Source organism: Pseudochaenichthys georgianus, chromosome 7, assembly GCF_902827115.2.
Source record: "Pseudochaenichthys georgianus chromosome 7, fPseGeo1.2, whole genome shotgun sequence".
NCBI lineage: Eukaryota > Metazoa > Chordata > Actinopteri > Perciformes > Channichthyidae > Pseudochaenichthys > Pseudochaenichthys georgianus.
In genome coordinates, this window is record NC_047509.1 from 8,891,713 (window position 1) to 8,917,549 (window position 25,837).

The window sequence follows — 25,837 nt, forward strand, 5'->3', positions numbered from 1 at the left end:
CTGTGATGATCAGTAAAACTAAAGGCTTCTATAAATAACTATAATGTTGATTCAGCGTCAAACGATTTGATGAAACACAAACCAGTTATTTAATGTTGCCTAAGACTTGAAGAAGTAACCATGTGCTACATGTGTTTGAGCACAGCCTGCAGGAGGAGTTTTGGGACACAGCAGGCTTTAGGTCCAACTGATGACCTCAGCAGGCGATTAACTGATGAGTTGTTTCCTGTGATTATCAGTGGGTGAAGTGTTTTTGTTTGATTGGCTCTCCGGTGCTCAGTTAGACACCCAGCATGCTGAGGATCTCTGGAAAAAGGTTGGCGGTTTCTTTAAGTTGTGTTGAGGGTTAGCGTTGACTTTTTCATGTATTTTCTAAACATGTAGACACACAAACAAACAACAGACATGTAAGAAATGTGTTTAGCATTTAGAGAGTTCGGAACCATTTTGAGTTATTTTTCAATGGATGTGTATGTGTTTCATTTATAGTAAACGTTAATGCAAAGTAATAATAGATTTATTTTGTTAGCGCTTTTACAGGTGGTCAAAGTCGCTTTACAAAGATAGTGAAAATAAAAGAACAATAAATAAATATATATTAAAATCAAACAATATAAAAACAATCACACATTAAAAGCCAGATTGAAGAGGTGAGTTTTTGTGAAGGTGGTGAGGTCAGTGCAGTCTCTGATGGGTTGGGGGTAAGCTGTATACATAAAGTAAGCTGTATATAAAGTAAGCTGTGTACATAAAGTAAGCTGTATACATAAAGTAAGCTGTATACATAAAGTAAGCTGTATAAATGTCCCTATAGGACAATAGAGTGAAAGTAGAAAGCAACATTAACAGAAAGTATTCAGGTAACTCCAAAAAGTATTTGTGTAAATGTATTCTGCTACTCATGAACCTTGAGTGTGGAATAGGAAATAAAGACACAGCTCTGTTTCATAGCACACCGTTTTATTAGTATATTTAGCTTTGTGACGTACAGCTCGGGAGAAAACAAAAAAACAAAACGAAATGGTCACAATTTTTTCAAAATCCAGAAACATTGTAGCCTTAGCAGAGACATCACACAAAAGAAAGCTCAGTTTTTCAATCATTGGTTTCTTTGTCATGGACCAGAGTGATATGTTCTCGTTGTTGGGCTCACGCCCGTACCGCTTCAACAAACAGAAAAAAATAACCGTAGATTTCATTTATTTTTTCTCGATCATTTAAGTTGCTTCACATATATTATCAACACTTTTCTAAAGAATCAAAATATTCAGCCACAGGTACTGGAAAAAAGATATCCACTGTTATATATGATAATAAACACAATAAATATAAAAAGAATTTTGATATAATTTATATGGTATCAAAGAGAGAGGGAAATGGGCTTCCAGATAGACTTGTTTTTACAAAAGTGATGTCCTTTTTTTTTTCTTCCTGAGGTTGAGTTTTGTGTTTAAAGTTTTGCTAAATATACTAATAGACTAAGAGACCCGACACACAGGGTCTGTAATGGCTTATCATTCACTGAGGAATCATCTCCACCCGATCGTGGTCACACCAGCCGAGGTCATGCTGTGATTTTGTGTGCTGTGGAGTTAGCCGAGAGGTCAAAGGTCAGCCCCCTCTGAGCCAACAAACACAGCTCGACTCCCCCCCCCCTCCCAAACAATCGGTTTTGTACGGGAACGCTTTCAATTTCAGATGCGCAACGTTTCTTCACCAAAACACAACAATTAATCAAGCACAGACTAGCTGTTAGCATTCCTCAATGAAACATAGGGGCACCTTTAGCACAAATGCTAACTGAACGCTAACAAGGCATTTCTAAAAGGATGCTTAAAAAAACAAGAGTCTGGTGAAGAAAAGTGCTCTGACTGAAATGAAAAATGTCAACGTGTCCCCGCATGCGATAGGCTTATGTGTGAAATGGTGATACTTGTGTTTTAACGCAGTCCCATTTCCCTTCAGTGTGTAGTCAGATGAACTGAAAACAGGGATGAGGGTGGAGAGAGAGAGAGAGATGAGAGGAAACAAAAATAAAATCAAACCAGAAAGAATCGCAAAAATCTGTACATGTAAACATCACACTTCCACTGAGTCAAATCATGAGGGGAATACAGGTTTTACATATTACTGTAGGTATACAGCCCCGACGCAGGAAATCAAGACAATCAAGAGTCCGGTACAAAGTCAGGTGAAGACAGAAAGAGAACAGAATCAAGTATCGCTAACAATTAGAAAATAAAATAATCTCAAGCACCACCGAAAAGGAACAAACAAAACGGTAAGACAAACGGCTCAGAAAGCCATTGTTTGATTCAGACAGTAGCTGTACACCCTGCCCCGATAGAAAAATAAAAAAGGCCCATTACTTTTTCTCCTTTGAGTTTTTTGTATGTGTGTTTTACATCTGACCAGACTGGCTCAAGAAGTTTGGGAGCTGACCGGCATCACAGGTTTTCATTTTTAATAAAGTCCCTGAAGCAGTTTCTGATTCTCCTGAATGGGTTCAATAACTCTGCACAATGAGGTCTGAGTTTTAAAAAGAGATCTGTCTGCAGCTACCACGAAGCACTCGGACTTTTAAAGGAACAGTTTGACATGTTAGTTAATAGGCTTTTTGCTTTCTTGCAGAGAGTTATATGAATAGGTCAATATTGAGAGTGGTATCGATTTTCTCATCCAATCACGGCAAGAAAGCAAAGAAGCGTATTCATCCCTTAAATGAGGTTAAATTAAGGTTATTGGACAAATAGAAACAAATTATACTTGTTTTTTTCAAGGTCTAATTCTGATGTTGTTTTCACACTAAATACATCGTATATTTATATGCAGATAAATAAAACAAAAAGTTAAATTTAAGTGGATTTCTTCTACAAAAATTAAAGGAATGCAAAGAAGCACATTGTGTAGGGTGGAACAATTGTTAAATCAAATCAAATGTAAAAATGTTAAATAAATAAATATGTTGTAAAAACTAAAAAGAACAAGGGGAAAGTTACGACGAAGCTCAGTGTTTTGAGATTTTCAGTTGTTATGCTTGAATTGGTTAAAATATGTTTAAACTTTGTTTCTTCGTAGGAAGCCATAACATGTGCAACACAAGAAACGTCTATGTGGAGGTAACTTTGTGTAGAAACAATTAATTTAAATAAGGTGCTTCACTTGAAAAGCAAGCCCATATTTAGGACTGTTTTTGAAAGCTGACTAACCCTCCACAGTCAAAGCTGCATGTGTTCACAGGAGCTGTAACTTGGACCTGTAAATTATGGATAATGTATGACATTAATACTGTTCCTCCGCAAGGCGAGGAAGTCGCTGTGACCTTTTCCCTCAACATATTTCATCCTTTTTACTGTGGATCAATGCTGGATCGTGATCCTACCGTCACGTCTCTGTGCAAACCTTTGAGAGACATCACACCCACTGAGGAGAGCAGTTATTGAACGGTCAACATGCAGCTTGAATTCTTATATCCTTCACAGAGCCGTTTGACTTTGGTGGTAGAATAACGCTTGATAGCTGAACGAGCAGATACATGCTTGTGATGCCGGTCAGGCCCCGCGTTGTTGACATCCACGTTGGAATGTGCAGTATAGGCAAACAGAGTGAAGCTGTTGAAGTATTGTACAAAATATCTCAAAAAAGACCACTTCACTTGCACTACAAAGGATATCTATATAAATAATAATATTGAAAGGAACATTGATAATCATAATGCAAAATGAAGATGTGTTGGCCGTTAGGAGGAGAACGGACGCTCTGATTACGGCTGAAACACAACAACAGGCCGTCGCAAATCAAACTGCAAATTACACCTTTCTAAAGATTGTCATTTGCCTATTTCTCTTTTTTTGTACAGTTTTTTTTGTGGTGCGGTTCTGCAACTTTCTGACTTATAAGTAAACTGACCCGGGCTCAGAAACACGTACAGTAGAAAACACTATGGTTGACACTTAGGAACCGGTGAGATAAAAGTCCCCAACGTGACCCTCTGGCTCTTCTGACCGACTACTTGATTATCACTTCAAATACTTCAACTCGGGCACTTTGTTTTGATTCCTTTTGGGCGGTCTCAGGGGTCCAGTCGTGTGTGCTAAAGTAGTTCTCTTGGAAATGTTAAAGAAGCTGTTTAGCTGAGGAGAGAAACAGCGGGGTTAAGAGCCTCTTTACAGGGAGACTAAAATAATAACACTTGCGTCCTCCTTACCAGATCTCATTAGTACAAAAAGAAAGAAAGAAACGTTTAATTTTAGTTTTCAAGCTGCAGTTTAAGAAATACAGCCTGAGGATAATTCAATCTTAAAGACTGGGGAGGTTACGTTGTACTGAATCATTTACTCCAACTGTGGCTGTGTTCCTTTCTTTTTGATCTAATATTTGAGAATATATGTTTGCTGATTTCCTCCATTTCTTAAAAAACACTTTAGTTGAATGGATGCTAAGTTAGGGAGAAATTAGAGGAACATTTGATTGTACCTCAGTGGGTCTCACAACATGTTACATTGTGGGATTTCCTCTAATTCAAATCATATGTTTTCAGGGATGACCTAAATGTACTGGAGTGACTCATCTTTAAGAGCATCTTTAAAGGTTGTCTGGGTCGTTGTATTTTTGCATATTTCTCTCATGTCCTTCGATGATCAGTACACTTTTGAACAGACAAACAAAACAACTTTTACAATTCTATATCTAATCAGCCAATAATTTACATTTTGAACAGATCTGGAGTTGATGTGTTGGTTTGGACATCAAATGTAGATCAGTGAGAGTTTGGATGGAGGTTTGTTCAGATATGAGAGCCACGCTCCAACATGTCCTCCGCTCTGCAGCCTGACATGAAACACAATCAAACACCAGTGAATGCTATGATTATCAACTGCATTGCAAAAAAACCACACCGCTCCTCTTTCACGGCTCTTGTCTGACTTCAGCAGTGCAAGTCAGGGAGGGGGGGGTACACACAGAGAGGACCCCCCCGCCCCTTCAAATCACAGATGACTGCTGCTTCGCTCGGTGTGCAAAAAAGGGAGCAAATCACGGTGACATGACAGTAGAGCTGAGTAGAAACCACAGGACAAGCACACAGAGCGATGGCTCGGAGGATTTAAGTCACGCTTTTGTTCAAATGCAAACCTCTGATACTTCAGGAGTTAATGGATAAACCAGAAGTTAGGAGAAACTCCATAATGTGGTTTCTTTTTACCAAGAGACTAAACTAAGTGGTGGTTGAAAAAAGTAAAGTAGCTTCTTTCCAACGTCACAGCTAAATACGAAACTGGAGCCAGCTAGATTAGCACAGAGAATATAAAACAAGGGAACAGTTATAACAACATCTGCTAACCGGCACCTTAAAATCATATTAATTAGAATGGTATATCCCACTTGTTTAATCTTTAAAAAGAAAGTCAATACATGTGTTTTGTTTTATAAGATGTAACGTCTTTTTCAGCCAGGTGCGGTGCGGTAGGATCATTTTCAAAGCTTCGTACAGAGCGTAGTTTCCCGTAGTTTTCAGTCTTTATGCTAAGCTAACTGGCTGCTATCTCAAAATCAATCTGTCATCTCACTATTAAATACATAACTATTATTTTAACAGGATTTACTTGATTTTTCTGTATCTGTGGTATTTTTTTCTTTCTTTCTGGATTAAATTAACCAACAAAATGTCCCATCGTAAAAAAACAAACAGTTAATCAGGATTAGAAAGTGGACTGTTTTGCTTCCTTGAGAGGTTTAAGTGTGTACTTGTTGGCCTGATGTGGAGTACCACAGTGAAGGTGCAAGACTCCACTAATACATCCCTCCAGAGGATGAAATACGGCAATTCAAAATAAAAGGTTGAAGGTATTCACAGTTAGAAAGTCACACAACACAACATGAATCAAGCCCTATGAAGCAAACAAAACACAAAGAAACCAACCAACCGGTCAGAGACGGGGGGGGCGGGGGGTGAAGGCAGGAGTGTTTTCAATGAGTCCTGCTGTTTTTGCTTCGTTGGTTGGTCGGTCGGTCAGGTTTTCACGGGCACTGCGGCTAGCTAACGCCCGGCTTTGTTGAGGTTTCAGGTCTATGGCAGAAGGTCCGGCTTTTGTATAGCAGCAGCAGCAACATGAGAGTTCATCATTATAATCATAATAATAATAACAACAACAATAATGGCCATCTCAGAGTTTAACAGACAAACACAGTAAGACTCCTCCTCTTCCTCTTAAACCTGGACCAAACCAGGGCGGAGGAAGAGGGGGACGTTTAGGTCCATGAAGAAGAGTAGGTCCAATGAGAGAAGAAGAAGAGAGGGAGGGGAGGTAAACAGAACGATGCCTTGGTTTCGTTGGCGTTACGTCTACATTTGTAAAAAGTAGAAGCGGGAGGTAAAATTGGCCACCAGTGATCAATATTTAACCCCTCCCTTCCACACACCCTCCTCTCCCTCCCATTAAAGGGGAGAGTCACACTCCTCTCCCATCTGATTTCTCTCAAGTATTCAAGATGAACTGATTATATACAGCAGCACACAAAGTAAACCCGCACAGATGAGAGAAAAAAGTTCTAAGATGTCAGTGTTCAATCATCAGTTCTTTGAAATGCTTCATCGTTTCCACATTACAGGTCTTTTTGCGCAATAAAGTTTGATTCTCCCACCCATGATATATAAACCTTGAAGACATCAGGTGGTAGAGAAGAAGTAAACTGGCTTCCGGTGGGAATGTTACCATTCACTTGCAGTGTGTGTGTGTGTGTGTGTGTGGAACAGAAATTGGCAGGTCTGATCTGAGGTATTTCCTGGCGGTCAACATGGCGTCTTGGATGCATAAGTATCAAGTTGCTCCCTGGGTAAAAGGGTTGAGGAGGAGGTGAGGTTTCAGGTGAGGGGAAAGTGCTATAGGACACAGAGCTTATTTACAAGCGAGCACACAAAAAGTTTCTCTCCTCCTCTTTTTTCTTTTTTTAAACAAACATTTTCTTTTTTTTCTTTTCCAGTTTCCATCCTCTAACCCCTCCGGACTCAGAGTCAGTGCTTTCTGTCAAGATAGCTCAAACCGCTCCTTTCTTTCAGTCACGTGGGAAAAGTACAAACAAACAAGAGCTCACTGGACTCCCAAAAAAACAAATGAATTCTTCCATTAAATCAAAAACACTGGTCATTTAACAAAGAGCTTCAGTAGTACTAACTCAGGGTGTCGTTATTTATTTTAAATTGTTATCATCGTTCGACGGCGTTGGCCCGGGCTCCCATCAAAACTGTTGGAGCTCAAAAACGTCACTTCACCCACGAGGAGTCTTTTTATCTGAAACCGCAGCAGCAGCAGAATCATCAGTCCTTTACTCTTCTTCCTCTCCTCCACACTCCTTCTCTCAGAGAGTGGTGCTGATTATGAGGTGCTTCCAGAGAGGAGAGGAAGAGTATCCTTCAGAGTCCCAATGCTCCTTTTTTCTTCATTAGTTCCCTCCCCGGGCAGATAAGATGGGTTGAGGATGTGGGGGCTCGTTTGGTGGGATTTGTCTCCCTCCCTCCCCGTCTCCCACTTTTTCCTCCAACAAATGCAAAGTGGCCACAGTGTCCGAAGAGAAGGCAGATTTAAGGAGGGAGGAGTAAAACAGGAGGAGGTCTGGTTGATTAGGAGAGGCGGGGGACGCAGACATTCACAGACATGAAGGGAGATGTGCGCGTGTGTGTGTGTGTGTTTGTGTGTGTTCTCCCACGTTTTCCACAAATCAGTTCTGCTGCAGGATGAGGTTCTCCAGCTCGTCGGCCGAGCGGAGCAGGAAGGCGGCCGACTCCCGGTAGCCGGCGATCAGCTGACGCACGGCGGTGATCTCTGGTTGGCTGAGCTGGGTCGAAGCCCCGCCCCCTCCTCCACCCCCGCTGCCCCGCCCACCCAGGCTGTTGTTGGTGGAGGCAGAGGAGGAGTTACTGATGTTGGCGGAGGACAGAGACTTCATGCTGAGGTCTGTGGGACCTGAATGTGAGGGGAGAGGGGGGAGATATACATGAGAGATGGATCGATGAGAAAAAAGGAGGGAGGAGTGAAGTGAAAGGAAACCATAATATAAGGTGAAAGGAAGAAAAGGAGAGGAGTCACAGGGAGAGAAAAGAGAAAGATCAGTCAGTTCAAAATGACAGTTAAACACTTAAACTGGACTTATAGTTGTGTGTTGAGAGTGAAAAGCAACTGCGTGCAACTCTCCAAGTGTTATAATGCCAAGAGATGAGGGTTGAATAATGGCCTGAAAGAGAACATTAAGCTATAGAGGCTTCTCAATACTCAAATTTCCCCTCCTCGACTCCTCGGTCCTCCGGTAGTGACCCGGAAATGAATTTCAGCGCGCCATTTTGAAGGACATCTCATTTCTCTAAATGCACACCGAGGATCGAGCGTCGAGGAGGCTCTCTGGAGGAGCTATAACCGAGGATACACTGATGGTTCCTCCACGGATGCATTTCCGGGAACGGTGGAGGCGTGACGCACGGCCGGACTTATCTCAGCCAATGACAGCTCTGCATGCAACCCCTGGATATTATTTTAGAAACTGCTTTCATCGCCGTCGCGATGTTTCCAGTGAGAACAGCTGTGAGGTCCGTGCAGAAAGTAGAGCAGTGTGTATAATATATATCACTCAGTATAACAGGCCTACTCTCTTTATTTGCAAACAAAGAGTCGATATTTTTCTAAAACCATTTAGTGCTTCACATAATAAAATACACAGCGGCTGTAGCCTGATTATGCTTTAGGAGCTGTAGGTGTGTGTGTGTGTGTGTGTGTGTGTGTGTGTGTGTGTGTGTGTGTGTGTGTGTGTGTGTGTGTGTGTGTGTGGTACAGTGTGTAGATGCGGCGAACAGACGGGTCTCAGTTGATTTGGTGTCCTCCACTTACTTTTAATACTTGCAAATACAACTTTTGGCCCGTAATTTCAATTCTCCATTTCAGCGACCAGAGAGAGAGGGGGGGGATATATCCAGTCTCTGATTGTGTTACGTTATTATGAGAGTGCTCTCATACTTTAAATTGTATATATTTATATAAATATATTTGTGTGTGTCCCCGCATCTGCAGCCTGTTATTGTCTCATTATACCGCACTCTCAATGAATTAAAAGTACATATGTGGGGGAACAATGTTCAGCTGATCTAACAGAGATTATAAAATATGACAAAACACTCGACAGCTGATGCAGCTGTTGCCACGTAATAATGAACGGACGTCGCTTTAAAATGACCGCTCAGAGGAGAGGAGTTCTCATTTCTTTAAACGTCTGCTGCTTCCCCTCCTCTCTCCTCGGTTCCCCTTTAATTTAAGAATTGAGAAGCCTCTTTTGACTAGCTAACCTGTTTGCTGAAGCTCTAGCTGATCATGTCTGTATGCATTTATGACACTTTGTCATCTCTTTATTCATTTCAGTCATGTACGTGTGTCATGGCAATATGTGTAACCTTGTAATCACGGCTGGGTGTGGTTACAGGTGACTCACAGCACTCTGACCACACCCAGCCGTGACACTGGGTGTGTTCAGGAGTGAAGCTTTCTAACTTGCAACCCTCTTTAAACTTTATAGACTATATTTCAACAAGGTCTTGAGATCTATGAGAGATATGAAGATACCAAAATGGCTGTAACTTAAAACTATTGGGAAATAACGGATCTGTAGTTGACCGGCTAGCAAAAATATTGAGTTTTACTTTTGAATTTCTAAGTTATCTGTGACTTGCTTATCAAACCCTGATTTGAGAGTAAGTCTGCTGAGCATGTACGCTGTTTTGAGGAGCACTTCTTCCTGGAACAGTTACAGAAACTGATGGGACACTAAAGCCCCTTAAGAGGAACATGTACATCAGTTTGAGTATTTTAGCTCCACATTTAAGGAATGCTGACGTCAGTATCGTGTGTGTGTGTGTGTGTGTGTGTGTGTGTTAGCTGTTTCAAACTGCCATCTGCTGCTCCTTCTCCTTTCACTGATCTCTTTTCTTCTGCAACTCCTTCTCCATCTCCTCCTTATTCATCTACAAATTACCCACTAATGCTGCTTCCCTCCCCCCCCCTAACTTCCTCTCTTTAATTCATTTTTCCCTCTCACTATGACATGTGGTCCACTTCCTCTCCATCTCTTCCTCCGCCCCACTATCATCCTCACCGTTGCTCTGACTAGCAGCTCCGGTCGTCTGGGAAACGGGGTGTTGCATGGTAGCGCCCAGGCCCGGGTATCCACGGTAACCGTAGCTGAGGCCGGCCCCGTTGATGTAGAGCTGGGAGTCCTGGGAGGAGAAGGCGGAGGCGGCCAGGGAGTAGGCCGAGTGAGCGAGGGACGCCGGCTCCCGCAGACCCCCCCCCCCACCGGACGCTTTGTCCAGGGAGACGGGCTCGTCCTGGGGAGAAGACAGGGAGCCACGGGGGGTTAGTTTCAAAACTAAAAACAGCAATCTTGGAGGATAAAACATGTCTTTACTTAAGTAAAAGTAGAAACACTATGATCAGTAAAAACTCCATTACAAGTAAAAGTCCTACATTAAAATGTTAATTGATGTAAATGTACAAAAGTATTTGCATCAATTGGAACTTTAAGTCAAAGTACTCATTCTTTACAAAGGCCCCTTCCAGAATAATATAATGTAAAAAGTATGATAGATAAATGAGGATAATTAAAATGTAAAATAAAATGCAGTTACTAAGTCCTAGATAATTCCAATAAAAGGTAGATCATTTTTTATTGATACATTTATAAACAACATGACATACAGTTATGTATAACGATTGGAAGGTTTAAGATCACATTTCTAAAATGTCCTAAAGATACAAGTGAAAAGGTTGTTGTGCAGTCGACCTAGTTTGTGAAGCAGGACGCGTGACTTTAAAGAGTGATGGAGCAATTCTGAGCGGTGATATAGTTATTTTCCAGTAAATTGCTTTATAGATATAAAGAAAACAGTGAGTATCATATCTCTCTCGGAGAGAAATCCACCCAACCCTTTCATATCAAATATAATGATGTATTCCATAGACATCAGCGGTGATAAATCGTTCGGCAGAGAGGGCAATAGACTGAGTCCACAAGTTTGAGAGTTGAAGAGGAATCCTATAAATCACATCACTGACTGACAGGAAAACTGCCTCCACAACATTTGGGGAATATGTTTGTGTTTCTGTATTTAAAAAACAACCTTTGCCTAAAGCGGCACACATTATTATTTGTGTGACATTTGAATGAGAGTTTCTAATCAATCAAAATGGAGAGATATTTATATTGCATGACCCTCTTGATTATGAGTGTGATTATAGTCCTTAGGTCTATAGTGCTGCCTCTTTAAAAACATTATTTGAGCATGAAATACAAGACTTGAAGATCATCACACAAACGCTATCTTACGTGATAGGTGTCGAGGCGCATCCTCTTGGCGGCGTTGCGTGTTTCACTTTCGCAGGCGGCAGCCAGGATGTTCTCAGCCATGGCCGAGGTGAGGTGAGGCGGAGTGGGGCGGGTCTGCAGACACAACCGTATTATGGAATTTAATTACAGAAGGAAAAAGAGAAAGTGATTATAATATATTTCCGTTAACAGACAGAACATCAACAAAGCGATGAAGGAAATGAGGCAGAGAGGTGTTATACTACACTGGAATGATGTTGATTATTTACTTAATTTCTTCTGTTAAATGGTTTGGATTTGCATTATATGTGTTCATTTTATTTTACTTGAATTGTCTTATTTCATTGTAGTCCTGAAATATTTTGTTCCTGGTTAAACCATGTTAGGCACTTTGTACATTTCCGTTGTAAAGTTCTGTATAAATAAAATAATGTTTTCCATTTGTAACTCTTGTTTGCATATTAGATTCTGAAATCTTAAATGTTACGTAAGCTTTGGAATACAATGTATTAAAGCTATTACATCCCAGAAAACATGCTTTGCTATTATATGCAGACTGATGCAAATGGTATTTGAAGGCAATGTTGTCACAATAAAAATGAAGAACACCTTCCTGTGTCTCACATGGTGCAATATGATGATTCACCACTGGGGGGCAGCAGAGACTTTTCAGCGACTGACACATTGTGACATATCTGTTACTACCTGGTAATAATGTTCAAAGCATACACCCTCCTGCATTCGTACAAACACATCCAATCACACTGCCTTTGCATTATAACAGTACTGCAGCAAATACTGTTGATTAATTAAACATGTATCCTGGGATTTACTGATGTTAAGAACATATGATGCAATATGTATATATGCTCATTTTAATTCATTTCTTATTTCATAGTTTTTATTTTCATCTTTGATTTTATTAATCTGTGTGAATCTGTGTTGTCCTGTTTTTCATCCTTACCCTGTTGCTGTTGGAACTACTGAATTTCCCCACGGGATTAATAAAGGTCCATCTTATCTTATTTTATCTTAAAAGTACACTAAAGAAGGAAAACCCATAGTCAACGTCATGAATTAAAAACAGACCTTAGCTAATGTTAAACTAATGAAAATCATACAAAACTAATAGTTTTTTGAGAGAGTTATTGGTTTGTTTTAGTCATTGGTGAATGTTAGCGTTATAAAATCACACACAAAACAGGGTTATTCCTTAACAATAAAAAGATATTGGGCTTTTGCTTCAAAGACAGACATTCAGACATTCACGTACCTCCATGCCGCTCTTCTTCATGCGTCGGCAGGATTTGAGGTAGGTGCGGATGCGCTTGCGGGCGCGCTCCTGGAACTCTGGGAACTGTCTGCTGCACGACTCGATGATGGCCTGGATCTTCTCCTTGGGCTGTTTGGAGATGGGAACCATTCGATCCAAGTTCTCGTCCACAAACAGACGCACAAACATCTGCAGACAGAAAACACAGCAGTTAATGAAATGTTTTTTTAATGGGTTATTGTTTTCTTAGCTAATTTGTCTATAACTTGGTCCTTTAAGTTGTCTTATCAATTTGTTTGTACATTAAGTGGTATAATGTTACCAAGTACAAGAAGTAAATATTGTAATTTTTACTAGTATACTTAGGGTTGCAAAATTCCGGGAATTTTCAAAGATGGAAATTTCCATGGGAATTAACGGGAATTTATGGGAGTAAATGGGACATTTTCAAAATTGAAGGTTGACTCTTCATAGGGAACTTAAATATAGTTGGGGAAAGTATATTTTAGCTTAATCTTGACTAAAGCAAACAGATGCCATTCAAGTACACTTCAATCACATGCACATCGCACACTGCTTACTGCATGGCTATTGAGACCACACCCCTACAGGCACTGAGCATTCATCCATCACATGCACAGATGATTTCTTGTGGGGATCTTTGGATGGGGGGTGCATTTTTGTTCATTTTTGAATGAGTGGTGTGGGGGGGGATGAGTAATATTTAACTCAACATTCATGTTTTTGTTCTTCAATGAAACAAATGATTATTCAATCAAATAATTAAAACTGGTTCTGTTCTACTTACAAATAAATCCCATAAATAGTTCTCATAAATTCTCATAATTCCCATGGAAAGTTTCCAATATGGAATATTTCCAAAATTCCCCAGTTTAACTTCCCATGGAAATTTACCGGAAATGTACTGGAAATGTTCCGCCCCTTTGCAACCCTAAGTATACTACTATTAGCTGTTACTTTGCAGATTTAGATTAATCATACAATATAAAGTAAATCAAATGTGCTCTGCCTTTACCAGCAGCAACATATAATAAACATTTGAATTGCATAATGAGAACTTTAAGTCTGTTTTTATGCAAGTCATTTATCTTTAAAAGTATCACTACTACATTTGAGTATATATTATTCTGGTGTACACATTTATATTATGGTTACTTTTTTCGTAGCTTCTTTCTTATCTTTATTTCCTGTTGTATAGATCATTCTTGTTTAGTTTTTACCCTTATTCTAGTTGTAAGTCCTTATTTTAATCTTATTTTTAACCCATCTATTCTGTACTTATTTCTGTATTTGTGTTGCTGCATCAGCAGAATTTCCCCTGTAAGGATCAATAATAGCTTATCTTGTTATATTTTTAGGGTCTGTGCCATGGAGTGTGCTTGTGATTAATGACACTGACATGTTTTACAGGATGAACAGTGTTTTTAATTAATGAATATAAGGAGCCACCTTATTGATCCCATAATGTAACACCCTCTCTCTGACTTACATTGAAGGCCTTTAGTCGCTCGGGATCAACTCCCTCTGCTTCGTTGATTTTGTCGCTGTCGTCATGGTCGTCATGGTCGTCATCGTCGTCGTCGGGGCCGACCTGGCGTCCTGTGGTCAGATCCTCGGCTCCCAACTCCATCTTCACACTGTCGTAGCTGCCGCCAGAACTGTACTGAGGGGACTGAACACACACATGATGAAGGGTTACGTTAGAGTTGGTCATACATTCAGTGTCTCTATCTATGTACTGTCTAACTGATTTGATCATCATGGGTTTGAGTGGTTCATTGTGTCCATCGACTTTCCTTAATAAAACCTGAAGTAAAAGTTTAATCGGGTGTTTTGTTGGGACACTCGAGAGACATCAAAGAGGCAAATATCAGCTTAAAAAACTAAAACATTTTATCAGTGTTTTGAAAGGTGATACAACAATAATTTGGAAAGAATATAAACCGGCAAGTTTTTCAAAAAAATGCAACATTTCTGTGGATCCAGCTTCTTCAATGTACTTATCTCTGTATCATTGACTTCTTGTTGTTCAAAGGGGTTGGACTCTGGGACACTGGGCAAGCCACTTTTCTGTTGTCGTTTTTAAAATGTATAGTCTACATGGTGGTAAGTAGAAATTGAATTTATTCAATTGTAAATGTTTCTGTCTGCCTATTCCCCAAATAGGGAAGCAAGTACAAGAGTGCTGCAGGGGGTCATTAAGATTTAAAATCTCCGTCTTTATATAATAATAATTAAAGCTATATAATATACTTTTTGAAATCCTTTCTTACATAATCTTATTGTAAACAATCACTTGTGTGTGTATGGATTTACAGTTTGTGTGTGTGTTTGTTAGTGCTTGTGTGTGTGTCTGCTGTGTTGTCTCACCTTGCCCCCGTAATCCCTTCCGTCTCGTTCCAGTCGCAGCTCGGCAGTGTGTGAGTGGGACTGCGAGTGTGTGTTGGGAGTGTGTGCATTATGTGTGTGAGGTGTGTGTGTGTGTGGCAGAGGCAGGGCAGGGTGTGGGGTCAGCGAGGGTTTGGGAGCCAGCGGGTACTTCCTGCGGAGCTCCTCGGGGTGCAGAGCGCCGAGCAGCGCCGCCGCCGCCGCCGACACGGTGACGGGCAAGTGAGAGGAGGACAGGCGCTGAGGGGGGGGGTCGCTCAGGTTCATGGGCTGCTGGTCCTCAGACGATGAGGAGGAGGACGTAGGCGTGCTGAAGTCCAGCGGGGCGGGGCCGCCGTTGCCATTGACGATCCCGGTCTCCCTGACTATAGCAGCGTCCGTAGCAGCGGAGGAGGGGGGGGTCAGAGCCGGCAGCCCGCTCCCACTGCCGCTCTCTGACGAGGAATCCTCTGGAAGCAGAAGAGAGGTTCGTTTAACAGATGGACTAACATGTCTTTGTTGCGTCTTCATGTTTATTTCCCACTCAGGTTCAAGCAGTTCAGAGCGTTACTTCACATTATTCATTGTTTTGTCCTTTCAATGACCCTGAACAATCTGCACACATTGTCCTCACACTCCACCTGATTTCACTTGAAATGTTAGTAAAAATACAATTTTTTCACACTTGTATTACTGCTTGTGCTAGTGTTTACCGGTATATGTTTTATAGTAGTAGGTTGGTTTATTATATTGTAACCTAACCTCTAGTATTTTAATCTTGTATTCTACACAAACTGTATACAGTAGATGTTTTTTACACATAACATTACGTGAATATGAGAGAAGAAAAACGTAGTAAAAAGGTAATTCTCACAATGACTAAAGGGGCAACTAGAAGGTGAGTTATGTCATTCAAAACCGCCTATTATCTACACACATTATGCACAATATCATGTTTCTATTTTCATCATTATCATTCTTGTATGTGTCTTGTTGCAGGGAGTATAGGTGACTAATGGATCCTAACATAAACAAAATCTAAAACCTAATTGCAGATAGGTCAGAACCTGAGTAAATCAGTCATTATCATTGCGATGTTACGTGATTGCCGTTATGTGTGCATGTTCTGAATAGACACATAAATACAAGGCATATTCATATATCATTCTATGGCTCCTTCTGAATGCCCAGCAGATGGCAGGCTTCCTTCGTGAAGAACTATGAGATTCTTAGAAACAGTTTCTGCTTCTGTTCTGCTCTTCAATGGTTCATAACATATTATTTCTGTATGCTTTACCCTTGAATTGCAATTGCATGTTTCTTACATACAGCGGGCACACAATATTACGTTTAGCAAACTACAGCTCGAAAGTTATTCTCAGCTTCAGAGAGATATTATGTGTTGCAGAACCCTTGCTCTCCATTTCAAATGAAGATGTTGTATTTTTATTATAATTTTCATGAAAGGAAATTACAAAATGATTACAAAATGATTCACTTTGCAGAAAAATAGGAAATGTCTTCATTACAGCCAGAGCTGTCTCACAGCTGGAGTGAAATTGGGGGACGGTTACTGACTTCCTGTAGCCAGCGGGGCTGTGACAGCAAGAACACGAGAACATTATCTCCAAAGTGTCTGCTGGTGGGAGGAAAATAATGAGTCCTCAAATTATTTGAATTCTCTAAAAGCCATGGGCTGTGCAGTGACTGCTAACGCCTTCCTTGGTGCCGGCAACAACGACGAGGGTGTGAGAGATAACATTGTAGGCCAAACATGGTCATTGGAGCTCGTGTAGTTTCAGAGATGAGGTCTCCTGTTCTGAGAGGGATGCAGAGAGAGGGACTGCGTGCAGCTGCTGCCAGGCCATTGTTGCGGGTCGAGTGGACTTTGATTAAACCCATCACGTCTGCAGCCTGACCAGACAATAACACAGTGCACACCCTGCATTATGACAGAGGCCCCTCCCCCACCTTAACACACCACCACCGCCGCCTCATCATCATCTTCATTACCAACATTGTATTCCTCCCACTTTGTCTGAATCACCCTCACATCCTCTTCCTCACATCAACATTGTTAATGCCATGTTCACGGTTCAAATAGTGCAAGTGAGTACAAACGTCCCTTTAGAGCTACAACCAGAACCAGAGTGAACGCGTGGTTCGCTCCGTGTCTCCTGTCCAATAGAGCTGCCATTAACAATCATTTTCCTTATTGATTAGCCTTTAACTGAATTGTTTGGTCTATAAAATGCAAGAACACTTCCTTAACCATCATACAGTAGTTAACCGGTAATTGGGGGGTCAGTATTAGTGGAAGAAGTATTCAGATCCTTTACCGAAGTACATTATCAATATAACAATACAAAAATACTGCTAAAGACAAACAAATCCCAGAACATACAAAAATATTATCAGCAATATGTAGTAGTATACAAATATTTGTTCTGCAGAAAGTGTGTACCTGAATGACATATCAATACATATCACAGTAACACAATTACAATTTGGACACCAATAAGCAAGTTCAGTGTTGCAGCTGTTTCCCTATTTAATTATGTCATAAGAAAGTCTCCAAATGTCTCTAAAAGGACTCATGAAACACACGAGAGAATGGGGTTCAAGGGAGGAAAATGCTTTAGTAGTTATTGTTGGAGCAGGTTCAGGATCTCTGGATCTCTTTTCAGACAGACGGGCTTCTAAATAAGTGGCTGTGGAATAAATGGTGTGTGCCGTGCGTGCAGGCTGGCAGGCAGGATGGATGTCTGCACGCCTGATAGTTTCATAGTTCAGGATAGACTTCTGCTCCATAGTCCTCAACACATACCACAATGAAGCTTTTCTACTATAACCAGAGGGTGAGGATGGATATACAGAGACACACTAACATTCACATTAGCCGACACGTGACTTCCGATTTTACCCAAATGTATGGTTCAATGTTTAATTAGTGCAGCACATGCACTGCAATATTCCCAGCATCACAAACAGATGGAAAGAGACGGGGAGATTTCCGCTGATGAACATCGAGAGAAGCTAAATGAGACGGAGCAGAAAGACTGAATGAATGATTTGAAACAGAAAGCGGCTGATTGGAGAAACAGGGAAAAGAGAGGAGGAAAAAGAGGAAGAGGAGTCAACCGCCCTAAAACGCAGCAACTGGATAGTGAGGAAAAGTGATGCATAGAAAGAGAGGGGCCGGGGATGGTATCGACTGTGTCATTCTTTCGGTGGGGGAGGGAGGGAGGGAGGGGTGGAGCCCAAACCGCTGCATGGAGAGAGGGAGAGATGGGTAGGGGAGGCACTGGGGTAAAGAGAGAGAGGGCGATGCACTATGGAGGGAGGCACAGCCAGGCAGAAGGAAAGAGGTCAGGAGGGGGGTGGGAGGAGGAGGAGGAGGTGCAGGAGAGGGTCATTGCTCGGGGGTGGGGGCAGCAGCAGGAGGAGAGAGGAGAGGATGAGGGAGGATTGAGACAGGGGATGGGATGGGAGGGGGAAGGGTGGAGAGAGATTGAGTCAAAGGGACAGGCACGTGGGGGAGATCTTTAGAATTGTATTGCATCTCTTTTCTTCCTTGGCTCTCATTGTTATATGAACTGTACCAAACATTCGATTGGATAAACACACAGTGTCGTCTCGGGTTGAGTGTGAAGATGATGTGTTGTCTGACACTTAGATGTCAAACATGGCTTGATATTGTACTTATGTTAATAAAGCATGCATTTGGATTTGAGAGCAAGAGAATGGGACGGGGGGGGAGTTACAATTAAAGGGAGATAAGAGGGAGTGAGCGAGAGGGAAGCCATGGGACCTGGAGGTCGAAAAGCATGGCAGTGTGTGTGTGAGTGTGTAAGGAGTATGCATGCGTAGAGGCGAAGGCCAACCTAATTCCTGCCGCCTTGACACAAATCCCGCCTCAGCAGCGAGACCTCCATCTCGGCATCCCTCCATCCCCGCCCGGACACACACCGAGGGACCCCTGCTCTCCCCCTCAGCCTCCCTCACGCCTATTCTTTGGATTCTTCTCATTTCTCTGTCCACGCCTGCCTCTATCTATTTTTGATTTTCTGTCTTCCAGAAGTCAAATGCCTCCTCTACCTCTATTCCCTGCGGTAATGCGTCCTCTCTTGTTCTCTATCCCCACATAACATGTCGCTATCGCACTACATGGTGCTGTAACAGGGAAACCTCGTCTGATAGGAACACAAGGCAGTGGGTTATTGTCGAAGGCCACTTGCAGGTCGTGCAAATTGTGGACGAGGTTCAACATGTGTATCGTGCCAAGTCACTGCATGTGTTTTATTTCACAATGCCGTGCATCTGGCATTGGGACCATCTTCAAATACCCGGATATCCAAATAACATGTCAGCCTTCTAGATCCTTCTTCACCCCACATGTTCGTGCCTGATCTTGGAGACTGAAGGTGACTTCTTTTTGCGTTTCTCTCATCCTGTTTCTTCTCTCTCTTTGTGTATCTCAGAACAACAAAGCCTGTAGCCTCTCTCCTGTAGGAACTCATGCAGTCCGGATCATCCTTTGTGCGCACAGTAAGCTTGTGTTTGTTCATGACCTTTGCTAAACGCTGCCGACAACAACAGTACGCATTTGTTCCTCAGCAGAGTAACTGTGCTCGGTGAGGATTAACCACTTCAAAGGCAGACTGTAAAACAGCACATGAAACATTATGGTTCGCTTAAATCATTTTCTCCACATGAGAGTCGTGACACCCAGAGTTTAGGAGTCATGATGCGTGCTCAAAGATGAGTGCCGCACAATAGACTCATTCATGGATGTGGCCCTGTACTCAGTTACACATTATATGATGAACACATGTGCTGACATGCACAGCAGTCGTGGAAGCAATCAGCACAGGGCATTTTAGGATATTCTTACAAAACTAAGTGTTTCAAAGAACTCGGATTAGTTATTTATCAATGTCTGCATTGTAGGTTGGGTGCTCTGAGTTATGTTATTGCCAAGTCAACTTAATGTTTCAGATTCAGGATTACAATTAAAAATTAGCTCTCCTGGAAGTAATCATTTACAGTATGCATGCAGCCGGCTGATTTGACTTTGTATCAAGTGGAGAAAAGGTGCACATCCTAACAGTTGAGAAGTTGAAACTACGTGAAGCTTAGAAAGCATACTTATACATATCTTAAAATGTTGACTACAAAGATATGTTTTAATTAATAACATAATTGTTTCAGTTCTAGATATAGGATTTGTTTCAAACAGCTTCTCTTAACATGCTCCATATCCTCCATGGTGATCGTATTGGATCGGCAACCATGGAGTGAAATACTCTGATCACATGGAGGTGGACTGGAAACACAGGTGCACGCAACATGTCGATCCTTTGCCTTCACTTTTCCCCGACTCAGCACTTACTGAGAGACACAGCAGGGGTCGTTTCTCAAGAACTCACCAAGGTAAGTGCTAAAGAGTGACCTTTCACCCTCTACCTCCAAAACATGACCGACTGCAGCCACATGTCTTTCCCCTTATCTCGCTCCACCTTTCCATGATATGTTTTTGTCCTCCTCCACCTCCTTGTCAAAGTCCTCCCTAACTCCCTCCCTCTCTCTCTCTCACTTGTCTTCCCTCCTGTCCCCCAGATCCTGTCCCTGGGGGGTGCAGAGACTGTGATGCATGGCAGTATTTATTGTTCCCAGCAGCCCGAGGGGCACCAGGTGTGTTTAAGGGGTTCAAATGTCTCCTCGTGTCAAGGACAAACATACATTGAGCTAAAAGCATGTGCGTCCCCAAAGAGAGTCAGGACAAGTGGACCGAGACTTTGACAGTCAATCATTGTTCAACGCACAATCCACTGGGAGGAGGAGGAGGAGGAGGAGGAGGAGGAGGAGGAGGAGGAGGAGGAGGAGGAGGAGGAGGAGGAGGAGGAAGATGCTGCCTCAGCTAACCTGGCAGGACACATCTCCATCAACGTGAGTGTGTGTCTGAGAAAAGGTCGTTGTGTGTGTTGTGTTTCTGTGTTTACGGCACGCTAACTGTCGCATTAACTGTCAATCTGTTTGCTCGCAGCATCACAGTGGGGGGGGGGGGGGGGGGGGTTGGAAACGCATGGGGCTTCTCTCGCGCCGTAAATAATCAGCCTGCCGGTTTTTAGTTAATCATGTGAAGAAGAGGAGGAAGAGATGCAAAGAGAGACTTATTAAATGCGTCTTATAGAGCTGCTCTGAAACACGAGTCATCATTCTCCCGTTGTTATATCAGTGACAGCAGAGTTCAGATAATCACGAAGGTACATCAGAAGCAAGGTTTCAAGTTATGAGGCGTCATCCTAGAGTTACATCACAGAGCAGTCTCCCCACATAGTCAACAAACCTAATCATCTGTTTTCTACAACTTCTGCGGTTAAAGATAGTGTGGTACTTTATATGCTCTTCATTCATGTGTTTAAATCAGGACTCAACCTGATCAAGAACTACATGAGAAGGTTTAATAGTTCACCCTCTACATCCGTCATGACATATCCTTTCACTGATTACATCCAATCAGTTCAACCTATCTTAACGTTCCATGTTGACCAGGACATAAATGTAGAAAATGAATAAAAAAGAGAAAGAATCCATCAAAAAGTGGGTAAGAGTACTTAAACACCTATATTTAATGTAGTTCTCCTTATCTACTCATAGCACTGCGAATAGTTTTTAGTTTAGTCAATTTATTGAACATGTCAGAAACAAAAACATATAACAATAATATATATATATATATTCTCCTTTTTTCTTTTTTTTCACTCAGATGAATAATTATAACAAAGTACCAAAAAAAAAATAATAATAACAAAAAAAAAAAAATATTTTTCAGATAGTCTCTGTTGATGTTCAACAGGGGCAAGAAGAAGCTTAAAAAAACTTTTCTGGTCCTACCCCCTCTAACATATATTTTTCTTATAAAACATTAGGTCATCGTCATCAGCGATATGTTTGTCTTGTTAATCTTTTTTTTTAAATTTTTTTTTTTACAAAACAATCAGAAAGAAATTACTTTTTACAATTACAAGAAATAACAACAAATGGGATTTTACAGGTCCTGTTCATAACCATTAATGATTTGACTCATAAATAATACTTTCATTTTAGATAGACTTGTATAATATTTGCGAATAAGTTGAACAACTCAATGATGTAAAGGATTATCAGAAACAATAAACTTATCAAATGCTTTATCACAAATGTAAGCAAATATGAAACAAGGGAATGGATAATGGAGGAGACAATGTGACAACCCGATAAAGCTCATCATGGTGCTGCTGTGGAGCTCAGGACTCTGACACTAGCTTCTGTCACACCAGAGAAATATCCAATATGTCCTGATGATATTTGTGGCCCTGGAGATGTTAAGTCAACTCGCAGTCATTTCTAATTAGACAGAGGACACGAGTCTTTGTGAACTTGAGAGCAACCAGCCTTTAATTAGAAAACGAGACATACATCACCTGAGTGCAGCTCTGAGCAAGTTTCAATCAAAATGATTTAATAATCGTCACACGATATTTTATATTTCAGCCGGGTGAGAATGCAACAAATCAATGTCTCTATTGTAGCAATGGGGGCATTTGTGCATTGATTTAAATATGGCAGATTAAAAACCCTGGCATTAATTAGGCAGATTGTTTCTCTAATGCGGTGGCCGTACACACAGCAGCCAGGGGGGGGCGTACCCCCGCTTACACTGGCAGACACTCTCCCTGCTGAGCTGGAAGTAAACTCCCCTCCTCCGGGTTCTCTCCATTTATTTCCCCTGATGTCAGTTCTCCTCTGCCGGCTCACAACTCTCCATTTGCTCCAATCCCATCCCTCGCTAATGTCTTCCTCGATCTCACTTCTTTACGCTCAAACTCCAACAGGCTTTCTTTATCTCCTCTGCGAAGCGACCCAAAGGTATCACATGAGAGAAGATATGTGTTCAACTCGTACAAGACTGACTTCAATAATAACACAGACCCTATTTGACTCAACACGGAGCAGCAGGTACCCGAGCACACATGTTATTCACTAGCTTTATGTTTGGTTGCATCATGATTTATTATTGTAAATGCAAAGAATGACCTTGTGTGTGTGTGTACGCGCTGATATTGTGTATGTGAATGAAAGCTTTGTGTGATTGTGTGTCCGTCACACAGGCCACATTATGCGACCCCTCCTCTCGCTCTGTGCTTCTGTGTGTGCATGTGGGTGAATTGTGCGTCATGCAGTCACATGGTCACATGACATAGGATGCATCAATGACCCCTGGCTCGCTCTGACCTTTGTCGGGCAGCAGCAGAACTGAACTTGTGTCCTGAGTGAACCTTCGCCTTTACAGTAGTTTACAAGTGGAATGTGTTTTAAACCAATGTCTCTTTGCGAACATTGCTGCACTGAAAAATAATCATTTTCATGGTTTTTAACGTGTCAAAATAGCTATTCATATAAAGTCCTTCTTCACACAAGGCTGAAGATAGAGGGTTTTATTTTCACTCTGTACTGAGAGGCAAACAAGGTAACTAAAGCTCTCAGAAAGCCACGGTTAAAAGTTTATAATGGTTTTAATACTACCTAAAACTGCTTCAAAACTTCAAAAATATATTAGATGCCAAGGCAATTTGTGTTCATTCTTCAACCAAAGAACATCTTGGTCGGCTGAAATACTCTAAGTAATATCGTACTCTTCAACCAATCAAATAGTTGATGGGGGAAGAAGTCTGCATGTTATTAACCAGACTCTAAACTAAACGTGATTAACCAAAGCGGCCACTCTACCTGGTGGTCTACATGAATGATGAACCAACATAAAAAGCTATTTGTCAGTGTCAGCTTTAATATGAAGAGCAGTAAATTACAGAACAGGTTCCAGGTGAGCGGTGTGCAGGCGGGGCAGAGAACAGTGACCGAACACCGCCAGCCATAATGAAAGGGTGCGTTTGATATATGCTTCATGCAGAAGACTTTGTCATGTCAGAGTAGACTTATCTGCCTGAACAAGATCACAGGCTTCACTTTGTTTAACTAAGTGATGCCCTGGAGTCCTGTTCGGGGTTCCCAGTAAAGCCCCGGACAGGCTCCAGTATGTGCAGAACTCGGCTGCCAGGGTGCTCACTCACACCAAGCCCTGGCAGCACATCACCCCCACCCTGATCCACCTCCACTGGCTCCCAGTCAAGCACCGTATCACCTATAAACTCCTTCTTCTGACGTTCAAATCCCTCCATGCCCTCGCCCCCCAATACCTGTCTGACCTTCTCCGCTACCACACTCCATCCCGGAAGCTAAGATCATCTGGACAGGATCTCCTCTCCACCCCCCGCACCAGGTTGCGGACTTTTGGTGACAGAGCCTTCAGTGTGGCATCCCCCACCCTCTGGAACTCTCTCCCCCCCGAAATCCGCAGCGCCCCAACCCTGGACATTTTCAAAAAAGCCCTCAAAACGCACCTTTTTACCGAGGCTTTCCCCACTAGTTAGTTTAATAGGTTTATTTTTCCGCTACTTCCCCCCCCCCCACCCCCTTAACCTGTCTGCCTTTTTCCCCCTACTCCCCCCCCCCTACCCGACTTGTAAAGCGACCTTGGGTTTCCTGAAAGGCGCTATAAAAATATTATATATTATTATTATTATTATTATTATTATTATTATTATGCCTTGTCTGAACAAAATGCTGGCACTGCTGGAGTCTACAGGAAACAACCTTCATAAATAACTTTCAATTCATTAGTGGCTTGTGTCAAGTTGGTCATAAGTAAAGGCTTTCCAGCTAGTCACCAGTCTACATCTCTGAACAGGTTTATTAACTATTGATAACTGACTTAGTGAGTTGATTGTGGGAGGGGCCGTTATGCACCAAGGGTGTGAAAACAAAACAACACACTTATGTGTAATACTCCCTGAGGATATTCCCATCCAAAAACTGCTCATACCAGCAGCAATGTGCATTTGCAGAAGCTTTGCGGGTCCTCTCCACCCAGAGCGTGCTGTTAATCGCACATTTCGCAGTGCCCGGGTGAAAGACTGCACAATGCAGCCTCTGGAGGATTACCCTTTCAGCTCAAGCCCCCCCTGGGTTGCATCGAATAACACTCCTCCATGACATGACTCGATAAGGAACCAGGAAGAAAGTTCTCAGTGTTTTGCCCGAGATGCACGACATAACATGATATGACCCTAGAAGGAACCAGGAGAACATTCCTCCTGTTGGCCGAGATGCGCGGCACCACACAGCGACATGGTTTATCCGTGTCCTTTGAGATGTTCATTTTGAAGGCTCTGTTATGTATAGCCTTGTTGTTAATGTATCATTAAAACACCACAAGTTAGAATAACTCGGCTGCTTTAAAGTACTAAAAACTATTTTTCGCTATGTCAAATGTATAGTATGTACAAATCAGTGGTACTGATGAGGTAAATGCCGAAAATGATAAATTCACATCCGAGTAAACAATGTGTTGTTCTTGTGTTGAGATGTCCGAGGAGCTGGAGCAGTCAGGTTACTGACTCTGTTTCCGATATGTTAAGATTTAGCTTTTATCAATAATCTTTTCATTGCACACACACACACACACACACACACACACACACACACACACACACACACACACACACACACACACACACACACACACACACACACACACACACACACACACACACACACACACACACACACACACACACACACACACACACACACACACACACACACACACACACACACACACACACACACACACACACACACACACACACACACACACACACGCCCAAAACAACATTTTTACAATGATCTGTCGGCTTGTGATTAAGAGCACAC

General features: G+C 41.9%; 1 protein-coding gene across 2 annotated transcripts in view; it reads right to left on the reverse strand.

Moving 5' to 3' along the window:
- Window positions 1-941: 941 nt before the first annotated feature.
- The window catches only part of LOC117449620 (nucleolar protein 4-like), a 148,824-nt gene continuing 123,928 nt past the window's right edge, over window positions 942-25,837 (reverse strand). For both annotated transcript variants that reach the window (XM_034087400.2, XM_071203731.1), the window contains 6 exons: window positions 15,026-15,492; window positions 14,145-14,327; window positions 12,635-12,823; window positions 11,362-11,475; window positions 10,132-10,363; window positions 942-7,961 (listed from right to left, as the gene is read on the reverse strand). In XM_034087400.2, the coding sequence (XP_033943291.1) occupies window positions 7,717-7,961; window positions 10,132-10,363; window positions 11,362-11,475; window positions 12,635-12,823; window positions 14,145-14,327; window positions 15,026-15,492 (1,430 nt within the window). In that variant the 3' untranslated portion in view covers window positions 942-7,716. The remainder of the gene's footprint in view (window positions 7,962-10,131; window positions 10,364-11,361; window positions 11,476-12,634; window positions 12,824-14,144; window positions 14,328-15,025; window positions 15,493-25,837) is intronic.